Below are 12,650 nucleotides of genomic sequence, written 5' to 3'. Positions count from 1 at the left end.
CTTAAAATCGCTCTTAACTTACGAACAGCTTTATCAAACACCCACCAGGTTTATAAGCTCGTCAACCTTCCCCAACAGATGCGCAATGCAGAAATTTGTCATAAAATGGCACCGTCAAATGTTCCTTTCATATAAATCTGGTGCTTGCCTCTTTGTGTGCCCCAATTACCTTTAAATCTCCAAAACATTAATTCTATTGGGTGAGGATAATATTTATTTGTATGTATGTATAATTATGGTTATTTAAATTTTTTTTTCAATCATTGGACATAAAGGAAACTAATATGTCGTATGTAAATAAAAGTGACAATTGTTCATGCTTCCATCACCTTCTTGTATCATTTATATATTAATGGCTTATGCCAAGATATTGCAATAAATATTAATATGTGGAAGTGTCAGAAGAGAAATGGATCGAGGGAAGGTATTAAAGGACAAGTTTACCCCAACAAAAAGTTGATTTGAATAAAAAGAGAAAAATCCAACAAACATAATAATGAAAATTTCATCTAATCGGATGTAAATTAAGAAAGTTATGACATTTTAAAATGTCGCTTATTTTCAAAAAACAGTTCTATGCACATCCCTATCGGTATGCAAATGAGGAGACTGATGACATTCACTCACTATTTCTTAAATTGTATTATATGAAATACTCTAATTTTCCCCTCAATTTTCTGTGAAACAAAGCTTTATTTCGCCCTAAACATGTTGAATTACCATTGTTTAAAATGTTATGGTTTAGTCAAGTTTTTCCTTATTGTCAACATCAATTCTTTCATTTGCATGTGACAAAATTGTGCATATAACTACTTTGTGAAAAATAAGAAAAACTTTAAAATGTCACAACTTTATTTTACATCCGAGTTTGATGGAATTTTCAGCATTATGCTTGTCTGATTTCTCTCTCTATTGATTCAAATCAACATTGTTCTGAGGTGGACTTGACCTTTAATATAAGGTGCATAGAGATTTGCAATCTTGCTTGTATAATTGTTTTGCGCCATAGACCATATATATGACGTTACAATCTCAAAGCGCCATCCCTCAGAGGATACAGGAAACGTGTAGAGTTGTCAGAGATGCGCCAGTTGCAGATCAACAAGGCATGCAAGGCAAAAGCTTTAGTCTCTAAGATATGTTTTTATCATTAATCCAGTGATCAGAAGCACAAGAGTGGTGAAAGTTAATATTTAAATGAGGCAATTTCACATGAGAAACTCAAAGATGATTTCCTCACTTCATATTTTTAGGAGGAATAATGAAATCAAAGAGTCTTGAATACCTGAATCCTTGGGTTCACGAAATGGAGAAATACAACATGCTCAAATCGATTGCTAATTCATTTCCATGATTGATTTTGTTAGCCTGAATCGTGTTGCTGTGATGTTTTTCATTAGAACACCAGATTGTCTGAAATGTTTCATTTTTCTGGATTCCATTTCAGAGGCTTGTTATAATAATATATGCACAATTTCTATAACAAGTAAACATCAGCCAGTCAAATTTAATGATTTCAGTAGCTTGTAACTGTTATTGCAAATTTGTTAGTATAACAAGTTTTGTGAAGCAGGTCCCTGGGGCCTGACATGGCAGTATCAGACCTAATTATGAAGAAGATTAAAAAAGTGTATTTTTGTTCGACAACTCATCCAATATTTTGCTTTTGATTTTTGCAAGCTTGCAGGATCAAGATCTACCCATGTTAATAATGAATCGTATTTTTGTAATTATATGAGTATTAGTGAAATATTAAGGTGCACAAGATGTATTTCTAGTACCGGTATATATATATATATATATATATGAAGTAATGAACAATGTAATGGGAGAAATTGGTAGTTGGTAGATTTAACCAACACTGAAAAAATGAATGGAGAATCAATGCTTTGTTTTATAATAAAATTTGTATTTATTACTCTCATTGATTGTATATTTATTAATTTGGTTTCACATTTATAAATGCGCATATCGGGGCTTGAAGTCCAGTGTGCAGTATTATCATGCATGGTTTTGTGATAGTTGCTCTAGTGACGATGGGAAACCTGCCCCTATATCTTTCCAGAAATCAAGGTTGTGACCGTCGTTCGAGCAATGCTGGGTCATCCAAAGCACATTTTAGTAACTTTTTTCAAGAATTCATGTACTCATTTTTATCTCTGAATACCATTAGAATAGACACTACCTAAACAGAGGGAGAGAGAGAGAGGGATAGAGGGAAAGGGGGGATGAGGGAGAAAGATTGGGCAGGGGAAGGAAGTCACAGAAAGAGACAAAGAGGGAGGAGGGATGGAAGGGGAAGAAACCAGCTACTGCTTCCCCAAGTCAATAAGGGGTTTTCACACAGCAGTGCAGAATTAATCTTTCAACGCAGCAAATGCAGTGAAAATGCTTGTCAAATCATAAATCAAGTCTTCATCGAGCGTCGGCAAATGAAACGTCAGTTTCATCTGTGACACTGGACAAACAACATATTTGCAATTTTTCGTCGGATGTTACTGCTATTCCGATTCACCAACCCTCGACAAAAACTTCATTGTGATTTGACTTGCATTGTCAATGCATTCGCTGCGTAGGAGGATTCATTCCGCGCCGCTGTGCGAAAACTCCCTATTTAAAAATTATGTTAAGACTCAGAGCAAATGAACCATTTTTCTAGGAGTTCTAGCGGTAAGTTTTACATCAATGTCCAATCTTCCATGTCCTTTGGATTCATGTAGCACTTATCCATCAAAAGGTCAAAGGTCATGATGTGAGGTCACTTCCTTTAGTTCCAAACAGCTTCTGAAACGGTATGCCTGATTCCAAATCATGATTTCATAAGTTCAAGCATCAATATCTATATAATTTGAAGACATGAAGCACTGTCTAACAAAAGGCCAAAGGTCATGACCTGAGGTCACATCCCATTGTTCCAAAGATCTTCTGCAGGGGCATGCCATGTTCACCTTTGATGTATAATTATCCCAAAATCAAGATTGTAGCTGCAAGTATTGAATCAAATCATTTGAAATGATGAAGCATCCATCCATCAAAAGGTCAAGGTCAGAGTTCATGACCCGAGTTCACTTCCAATAGTTCCAAACGGCTTCTGGAGGGGCATACCCGATTCTAAATCATGACTTCATAAACTCGAGCATCAATATAAATCTGCAAGCCTCCATATTCTTCACAATCGTGAAGCACCCGTCTGTCAAATGGCCAAGGTCAAAGGTCATGACCCTAAATCACTTCCCAAAGTTCCAAACATCTTCTGGAGGGGCATGCCCGGGTCACCCTTGGTGTACATCCGAACCCTCTCCCCGATCTGCTCCATCCTCAAATCCGTAGTCAGTATCCTCGTGAAAGACGGGTTAGAGAGCGGAGAGTCGATGTAAACCGTTTGATCAGGGATGTTGTGCAGGAGCGCTAGAAGGAGGACCTGAGCTACGGCGGTGTGCTGGCAGTAGAGGGGAGCGATGCGGTACTTCTTGGAAAGGTTCAGCTGCCGCATGACACCGTAACCCATCACGTTTTCGTCTTCAATGTGAATGGAAACAAAATTGGAGTATTGCAAGTCAATTTTAGATTTCCAAATTAATCGTAACTCTGGCTTTTAATTGTAATTTTGTACTTGATTGCTGGCCCTATCTTACAAAGAGTTGCGAATGATGCCATCAATCGTAACTATGGAAAGCCAGCAACGTCAACATCTAAAACACACATTTCTTAAAAAATATTTTACAAAAATGATGTATATTCATACGTTCACTGTTCTCTTGACCATCCAGTAGCTTCTCTGTTTTCATAGGATTTTTAAGCAAATTTTCTAAAGAAAAAAGTATGAAATTGATGGATTTCCATATACTTGAGATTGATCTGAATTGTAACTCTTTGTAAAATGGAGCCCTGGTCTGATTCTTGTAACAAGAAGTGAAAATCAATGTTTCCACAAACGATAAACCAATTTTAAATTAACATATTAAGCTTTTTGGAGACTTATGAATAACTGTAATAAAATGTGAAATATTATAACTGAAAAATGTAAACGTACATAATTCAGCCAGGTAAGGCTGTGAGGATAGTTGAAAGAAAAACATGTGTGGTAAAATGTACCACAGTCTGGGGCATGCGCGACTGCTCCCTACATACATGTAGTACTGTGGGATGGGTTGGAGCAACTACCTCCTTGGTTGGAGCATAGAATATACATGTACTATGAGCTACAGGCTCTGTGCACACAACAATAGACCCAAACCCCCAAGCCCTGTGCATTCATCCATGCTTGGGTGCACAACTCAGGTCTCAGCATAGCTGCATAGTCAGGCCAGCCAAGAGATCTAATGACTAATGATCACTTGGAGAGTCGACCGGTGCGAGACGAGGACGTCTGTGTTAGAGCCTTCTACACAAATCTACCTTTGCTTCTTCCTTTCGCCCTTCGAGTTTCATCTACATCTACATCAAGAATACGCTACATCTGTAACATCACAGCAATATCTTATTTTCTTTGGGCCTGCTTTTTGGTTTCCCATTATTTTCACCGTGCCTTACAGTACACCAACTTCTGTCTGGTGAGTATATCTGAATTCCCTTCTGATAACCCCGCTTTCCACCCTTTTTCCTCCACAGCCAATTCATATACCATTGTTCCTTATTAAATTACCACACATGGATTATTCAGAACATTACAGAACATGATACAATTCATGTTTTGCTACTAAAATATGGTTGTAGCTGAAATACAAAATATGAAATGAGGTCACATTTTAGTATAATAGACCTGCAATTTATTATAAAACTTCATCTACTGCCAACTCTTCCACTCAACACATGGTCTAATTTCATTTAGTCTAATGCCATTCCATCCAACATTTCGTCTAACAACCATTTGGTCCAATGACCATTCGGTCCAATCATCACTTTGTCTTATCACCAATTTGTCTATGACCATTTTGCCTCATAACCAGTTGGTCTAATACCCATTTCATTTTCTATTCACTTCGCCCAATTAACACTTAGTCCATTTAGACCAAATGGTATGCGGACTAAGTGGCTACTGGACCAACTGGTTATTAGACGAAGTGGTGAGTAGACGAGTTGGCAATTGGACGAATTGGAAATAAACCAATTATTGGACATTTCAGAGCTTGGTAAAAAACACTTATTAATAACAAAGGCAAAATACTGTAAGTTAACTTACTTTCACTGAGGGCATACGAGTGACCAGCAGGAGGCTCTATGTTTGCCCAGCGATACAAGAACTTCATCCTCTGTAGATCAAATAGGTCTTCATCGAAGTATGCCACCTTACTGAAAGGCATCTCTGTGATCCTTCTAACAATCTTGGTTGATTGAGCTTCGGGTAGTAGTGACACGCCCACTCCTGTTACAAAGAAACAAAGAGAGCAGGAAAGGTATTAGACTTTAGACCATGCATCATGCTTTATGAACCATTTGTTAATGGACTCTCTAGCCTGTATGCTGTCCTTGCATATTACCAGGCAATAAGTATGTACCAAGTCTCTAAAATACCAGTAGGCAAATATCCATTATTCCTAACATTACCTGTGGAAGTTTCTGAATTCATTCAAATTGTACATCAATGCTTTAGTTCTAGATTCTTCCTCTAAATAAAATTGGTTCACTTTCCTCCAGCACATATCTGAAGCAACTTCCAAATTATTTACACTCGGGGCAGTGACCATCTTCAGAGAGTATTCCATGCTTTCTGAGTTTCTGTAATAAAGAAATTCCTAACATGTCTTCTGGTTCTCTGGGTATTTTACAGTTTTTACTATATTCTTAAGTGTGACCACAAGTCAGTACTTCTAGAATTGTTTAGCTACCTTTATAACATCCAGATCTCCATGCCTCCTGGAAACCAAGCTGGCCGCACTTCTCTGCTTCAGAGGCATCAACCTCGATACCAACATTCCTGTCTCCTAGATGTTCCATGGCTGCCATCCAGAGAGCTTCTTCAACTCCTTTATCCTTGGCCCGTTCTCCTGCATGGCAAAACCCTATAAACCCCAGCCTGTCTGTCCACCTCACAGCACCTATCGTCCCGACTATATCCCCCGCATTGTCCAACGCGACAAAGAAACCCTCTGGGTCGACTCTGTGGAACAGTTTCAAGTCCTCATTCGTGAGTCTGCTGCCCTCTGTTGTCTGACTGTTGGCAAGGCTGGCAGATTCCTTTTCATGGAGTTGGCGAACTTTGAACCCATCATGATTGGTTGATGAAAGGCACCTCTTGGCTAGTCGGGCTATATTCTTCTGATGCCTGGCGAGAACCCTTTGTAAACATGCCATCTAAAAACAAAAGAAAGATTTTAAACTAGTATTATAATCAAAACATTTCATGATAATTGTAAGGGCAAATCAAGATATTTTCTTCTTTTCTTATTTTTTCTTACATTTCCTCCACATTTCTTTCCCCAAATCCCCCCTTTTCATTTTCTTTCTTTAATTTGAATTTTCTTACTCATTCAATTGGTATTTTTTAATTCTTTTTTCTTTGTTCAGATGTAACTATACTCAGAATCTTATTTCCTCTCCATTTAATCATTGTCATTGACTTTTATTCCTTCTATTTTCCCATTTTATTTTCCAGTTCTCCATTATTTTCTCATTTCCTTGTTTTCTCTTTCTCTCCTTTTCAAATTATCTTTCTCTGTAATAAGTCTAACTCTTTAATTTTTTCATTTTATTTGTTTGAATGTCCGATCCCTTCTCTCAATTTTGAAATTTTTATGTCATTTTTAATTCAGGCAGCTTAATTTAATATTTCACAATGTCATTTGATCTATCTGGATAGAATTTATGAGCAATATCAAATTTGTGGACCAGCATAACATGCAAATAAAACTGGTTAGACTTTTTAAAATGAGATATAAAATATGATTATGTCATCATCATCATGCAAATCATGCAAGACTGGAAGTGGCCCATTGCCAACTGCCATGGCAGAAAGAAGGAGCCGGTCTGTAGTCGGTTGCTCTGCCGATGCTGCCCCGGTCCAAACCCGGCGAGTTTCGTCCAGAGGCAGAGCAAGACAAGGAAAAATAAATGGTTGTTAAGAAAGGAATTCATGGAAGTGAAAGAATCAAACCAGCCCTGGCCTGAATAGGCCTGAAAATACTATTCATGAAGGCTATTTACAAACACACTTCTTACCGCAAGATCTAATTAAATCTTCGTTCCTACTTCCTAGAGTTTTCTGTCAACTTGTCTTAGACTCTTAGACTTTGGTCAGCATGCAACACACATGCACAATTATTGTAAGGCATAGTTTCAAGATGTGGATTAGCGCCAGCTTGCGGCGGCCGGCGTTAAGAACTAGGGGGGGGGGGTGTTACCACTGATCTGATAGTGAACAGGCCTATCAGATCAGTGGTAAAACTGGTAAAACATCCCCTCCCCCTATAGGTGTAACCGAAGGTTGGACTTGGAAATATTGCATATTTTATCAATTTTTCAAGAAACCCTCACCTCAGTCTGGTGGACAATAGGCCGAGTGTCATGGGTTCGAATAACTTTCCTTCAGCTAGCAATTTGTATGCACATTGGGTCTTGTGCTGCACTCACTGGCGTAAATCCGTGTTGATGGGTGGGGGATGATTGAAATATTTTGGCATTTTTTTGCAATCATATTTTTAGATATGCAAGGAATTGTCATTGATATGTCCACACTGGCGTTCCGTGGGTCACGGCATTGTGGGGGCACCAGCAAATTTTTTGAATCACTGAGTGCGCGTGCGTAGTGCGAGCTGATTAGCTGATTTTTTTTTATATTCACACCTAAAAAGGGACATATAATCAAATTTATGTAATCATGATAGGTACCTGTCTTGCTAAACAATGCGAGCGCGAAGCGCGAGCTGAAATTTTCGTATATTTTTACCGCACCACAAACAAGCGAGATTTTAAGGAATATATTTTAGGAATCCATTAAGAGTATGCATATCTCACCATAGTCATCTAATGCGAGTGTCAAGTGCTTGCTGATTTTATTAGAATTATATCTGAACACATGAAACACTCTTTGTAGTCATTGCAATCATGATTATCATACGCATCTCACCAATCAAATATTGCGAGCGCGAAGCGCGAGCTGAAAATTTAGATAATTCAGACCTGAAGTGGGGCATTCTAAGGTTTCATTGTAGGAATTAATTAGGACCATATAGGTATTTCATTAACCAAATGATGCGAGCGCGAAGCGCAAGCTGAAAATTTTTCATATTCAGATCAGAAGAAGGGACATTTTAAGGACTGATTTTAGGAATTCACGAAGAGCAGACATATCTCACCAATCCACTCATGCGAACGTAACCACGGACATGAAATGTTTAGGAGACCTTAACATGGGGCAATCACTTTTTGAGTCATGTAAAAGAAGCATATGTCAATATATGATAACTCAAGTGCTAGAAAATATATTTGGTTTATATTGACTTGAAAACGTGATGTTTTAGTACAACAGGATTATATATCTTGTTAAACAGACAATGCGAGCACCAGGAACAATGAAGACGTAGGCCCTGGGCAAATTATGCTTTATAAAGTTATGATAAAAATGATTCTTATGTAATGTAACATAAATAATTATAATACAACATTATAATGAATTATATTTTTTTCTTTCCCACGACGTTTCTGTTCCTTTCTCCCTCATTTCTCCTTTTCCCCGTTTTTTTTTTTTTTTTTTTTAGGGGGGGGGGGGTGGTCAGCCGATGGGGGGGCATGTGCCCCCCATGCCCCCGGTAGTTACGCCACTGTATGTCCATATGGCAAATACCCCTCTGATATTGTTATCTTTTTTACCCCATGATGGTTTAATGGTTTTATTAGAGATTAAATTCAAAATGTTTTGACATTCCATCTTAATCCCTCCCCCCAAAACCCCAACATTGATGAATTGGAAGAAACGGGGGTTTCTCTTCAATATTATAATAAGGACAAAGGTATTTCGTTTGCAAATGGTGAACGGGCTCCTTTTTTGCATTTTATGATCCAGTGATATTGTTTTATTTGTTAAGCGGTATTTTAGGAAGAATTTTCACCAACAAAACAATTATCTCTTGTGATTTTTTTTTCATTTCTTCCGTAAAAAGTGGGGGGATATATCCCCCCATCCCCCCGGGATTTACGCCAGTGGCTGCACTCAACCCAGGTTTACAGTTTATCTGGCTTGCAACATGATGGGATAAATCATCACTGTCATTGATTTATCATTCAAGATTTATTGGTCAATTTACGCAATTTACGAAAGTTGGTTTCCAATTTCTTTAACAATAGGTATAGACTACACAAAAATGAAAAAAATACAATATATCATATTGAAAACTTACAATAAACAAACAAAAAAAATTATTATAACTTTATAGTTTATGCATAATTAAACCCTTAAAAAGTCATAATGTATGTGGATGATAGTAAATGGTCTGCACGAGTGCTATAACACCCCATCCTATTATGCAGAATATATTCATCGATAAATCCCAAACACAATAAATGTAGAAGAAATAGAAAACATAATATAACACTTGTACAACTGAGAGGAGAGGAAAACAGAGGAAGAAAAATAAGAAGTAATTGAAGAAGATAATAAGGAAAGAAGAAGCCAAGATCCAAGAGAGAGGGGGAGAGAGAGAGAGAAAGAGAAGAAAAAGCAGAAGGAAGAAGAATAGCGAGAAAAAAGGAGGAAAAAGAAGAATCATTTCGGATGAAATAGTTCTTGTAGTTTGTCAAAAGACAAATATTCGGCCCCAACTTAAAAGAGTATTTCATATTGTCCAGTTTTCCAAACTTAATTTTAAAAAGTTTTGAAAGCAAAAGTGAAAATGTAATGAAATAGGTCCTATATTCGATCAAAATAATGTTAAAATACATGCATGCACGTAAAAAATACTTTTATATATTTAAAGAACAAGTCCGGGAACAAGTCCATCCCAACAAAAAGTATGCTGTATACTAAAATTCCCAATTTCCTGAAATTTAGGGTAGGCCTAATTTCCAAGAATTGTCAATTTTATTCATTACCAAACTTTGGACAATAATAATCAAAAGGGCTGAAGAATTAGTCTCAATATTAATATCGAGGCAATGACCACAAATCAAGGAATCAGATTATTTTTTTAAAGATATAGACTACAAAATGGTAAAAAATAAAGAAGCCGCAAATGATTTTATACACTTCTTTTGAACTTTATTTTATTTTTGTTTTTGATTTCCTGGAATTTTCAAATTCCTCCTCGACTAAACAGAATTTAACCCCGCCTACCCCTCTCCCAAAATTCTACTACCGTTACCTACTTAGACATGTTAGATGGAAATGATAGATTAATTACCCCGGAACCGGAAAATCGAAACACAAGACTCTTCAACCTTTTTGGAATAGTCGACTTTACAACGAGGGGTATTCTATATCATTTCAATTATAAAGATAATATCTATTTCGATAAAGAGACATTTTTTTAGAGCATTCATCGCGGAATTCAAGGAAAATAAAATAAATTATCACATCATCTTTAAATGAGTGGAATAAGTGCGTGATTTTTAGGAATATTAACCATACATTTTTACTTTATTGTGAATTAAATTGAGGAATCCATTCTACGTCATCATTATATTACACGACGACTGCTGGAATACTACGGAGAAATGGAAGGTGGTCCCACAAAATCCGATATTCAGATGATTTTCAAGCGTCTACGTTCGATTCCTACGAATAAAGTAAGTATTTCTGATGTTTCGAGACGTATGATTTAGTTTATATGATTTCTCTGTTGTACATTTAATGAATTTACAATCAGCAAACGTAGCATATTTTCTCGTTCATGTTGTGTTGTGTGTCCCATTGACATTACAGTCTGATGACATGATTCATTGACATGAGAGGGAGAGGGGGAGAGAGTAGCCTGGAGGCGTTCTGGGGTAAAAATCATAGTACTATTCGTACCTTTACCCCCTAACGCCTGGCACTTGGCCCTATAGGGCCGTACATCGGAAAGGAAAATGCAACTATACAAATGCACCAAACAGCGCCTTATAATTTGAATCTGACGTTAACACTTCTGTACATGGGTATAAATATCGGTTAGGAAAGTTTGGTACGATAGAATTAAATGAAAGGGAACAAAAATCGCAGAAATGGGATGAAGAAATAAAAGTAGAAGAGAGTTTACTCACATTTGTTGTCTTCGCCATCTTGGATCCATTGTTAATGCAACCTAGTTACGTGACGCTTATAGAGGGCGGCAAAATCAAGTGCTAAAATGTCGCGCTTCAACCACTGAACCAGGAGGTGTTTCATCAATATTGTCACGCGACAACTGTCAGCGCTGATAGTTGTCGCGCGACAATATTGATGAAACATATAGGGACAAGTGCCAGGCGTTAGGGGGTAAAGGTACGAATAGTACTATGATTTTTACCCCAGAACGCCTCCAGGCTAGGAGAGAGAGAGAGGTGCCGGTGGAAAACGAGTTACAAACTTAGTCTTAGAATGACTAGATCTACGTTAAAAACAGTTAAAACATAACTCAGCTAATCGTGAGTATAGATTAGAGATCTTAATCGCCTTGACATTGGCCAAATTATGGGTTTTAGGAGTCATTATTAAGGGTTTAACAATGCAAAATTCTTCCTGAAGCCGGGCTCATCGATGGCAATGTTTGACTTCAATCATTTCATAAAAAAAGAACTGGACCAAAATAACGATAATTATTCTGTTTTGGCCTGAAATGCATCTCCAGAATCTCCAGAACAGTGGAGGGATCACCTAAGAGAGAGAGAGCATCAAAGTGGGGGGAAAAAAATTACAAGGAAACAAACAGTGCCATTCTTTGGCTGTCGCGCAACTCCCACTTCTCTGGTTCATCCGAACTTAATAAACATATGGTCATTGATTGAGTCCCTGTACAGATCAAGTTAAAACTTCGGTCTCTGTAATTGGTGAATGGAGACAATGGAGTTCAGCGGAACAACCAACATAACAGAGACCAAAGCTTTTGGTCTAGTATATAAATGTCAGTTTGACAAGTTTGGCCTTGGCTTCAGCCTCGGGAGGGGTGCCGCGTTGAGAGGAGATGGTCTACATGTACAAAAGATTACTTACTTTCCTGATGCCTGCGGCCTGGCATTTTTTAGTATCAATGGCACATGACAAAATATTACTATACCATGTATGTAATTTAGTATACAAGGTCTAGAACACGCTTTCCCGCAGGCAGGTGGTATGAAACTTGTTCATAATTAATGTTTTGACAAAAAGATGATTGAAATCTGGCTTTTTTTTAAATGCTAAACCTTCCTTCCTGATTTTCTCCCTCCGCTGCTTTCGGAGATCAGCCCTATGAAGGCAATATTAGCAACTCAAGTTTTTTAGATTTGTGTTGGTCCTTCGCCATTTTGGCCTAAAATTCTAAATCTAATGGAAAATGATTGCGCAGTCGTTAGGTCATCACCAGCCAGACAGATGATATCTATGCAGTGTTTCGATTGTCGTTTTAGATGTCTTTTTTTATACAAAATTAAATACCCGGTAATACTTTATTTATTTTTTAAATAGGCCTAAGCCTATGCACAGTAGAAACACAAAAATTGTAGTTACATTTAATTCCATTGATTATTAAAAGAAGATATTAGATGTACATTTATATTTC

At 37.4% G+C, this 12,650-nt stretch overlaps 2 protein-coding genes across 3 annotated transcripts in view; one reads left to right on the top strand and one right to left on the bottom strand.

Annotated features, from left to right (window-relative positions):
- Positions 1–1,848: 1,848 nt before the first annotated feature.
- On the bottom strand, positions 1,849–7,213 carry LOC121406073. The gene is made up of 4 exons (XM_041597082.1): positions 7,159–7,213; positions 5,829–6,294; positions 5,183–5,365; positions 1,849–3,519 (listed from the first exon to the last, which is right to left on the bottom strand). The coding sequence occupies exons 2-4, from the start codon at positions 6,292–6,294 to the stop codon at positions 3,215–3,217; spliced, it is 954 nt and encodes a 317-aa protein (XP_041453016.1). The 5' UTR covers positions 7,159–7,213; the 3' UTR covers positions 1,849–3,214.
- A 3,393-nt stretch (positions 7,214–10,606) lies between these two features.
- Positions 10,607–12,650, top strand: part of LOC121405736 (ADP-ribosylation factor GTPase-activating protein 2-like) — a 35,795-nt gene continuing 33,751 nt past the window's right edge. For both annotated transcript variants that reach the window (XR_005968686.1, XM_041596684.1), the window contains exon 1: positions 10,607–10,719. Coding sequence is in view for 1 of the 2 variants with exons in the window: in XM_041596684.1 (XP_041452618.1) it covers positions 10,648–10,719 (72 nt within the window). In the remaining variant the exon portion in view is untranslated. The remainder of the gene's footprint in view (positions 10,720–12,650) is intronic.

This window comes from Lytechinus variegatus, chromosome 19 (assembly GCF_018143015.1).
Source record: "Lytechinus variegatus isolate NC3 chromosome 19, Lvar_3.0, whole genome shotgun sequence".
In the NCBI taxonomy this organism is placed as follows: Eukaryota; Metazoa; Echinodermata; class Echinoidea; order Temnopleuroida; family Toxopneustidae; genus Lytechinus; species Lytechinus variegatus.
The sequence above is the reverse complement of the archived record's forward strand: the minus strand, read 5'-3'. Positions and strand labels throughout refer to the sequence as shown.

Bases quoted from the DNA above. Each gene is read 5' to 3' on its own strand.
- LOC121406073 (XM_041597082.1), bottom strand. From the start codon at position 6,294: ATGGCATGTTTACAAAGGGTTCTCGCCAGGCATCAGAAGAATATAGCC. The intron at 5,366-5,828 runs GTAGCTAAACAA...TCTTTGTAACAG, and splicing joins GAGATCTGGATGTTATAAAG to GAGTGGGCGTGTCACTACTA. The intron at 3,520-5,182 runs GTAAGTTAACTT...TTCACATTGAAG, and splicing joins CTCGTATGCCCTCAGTGAAA to ACGAAAACGTGATGGGTTAC.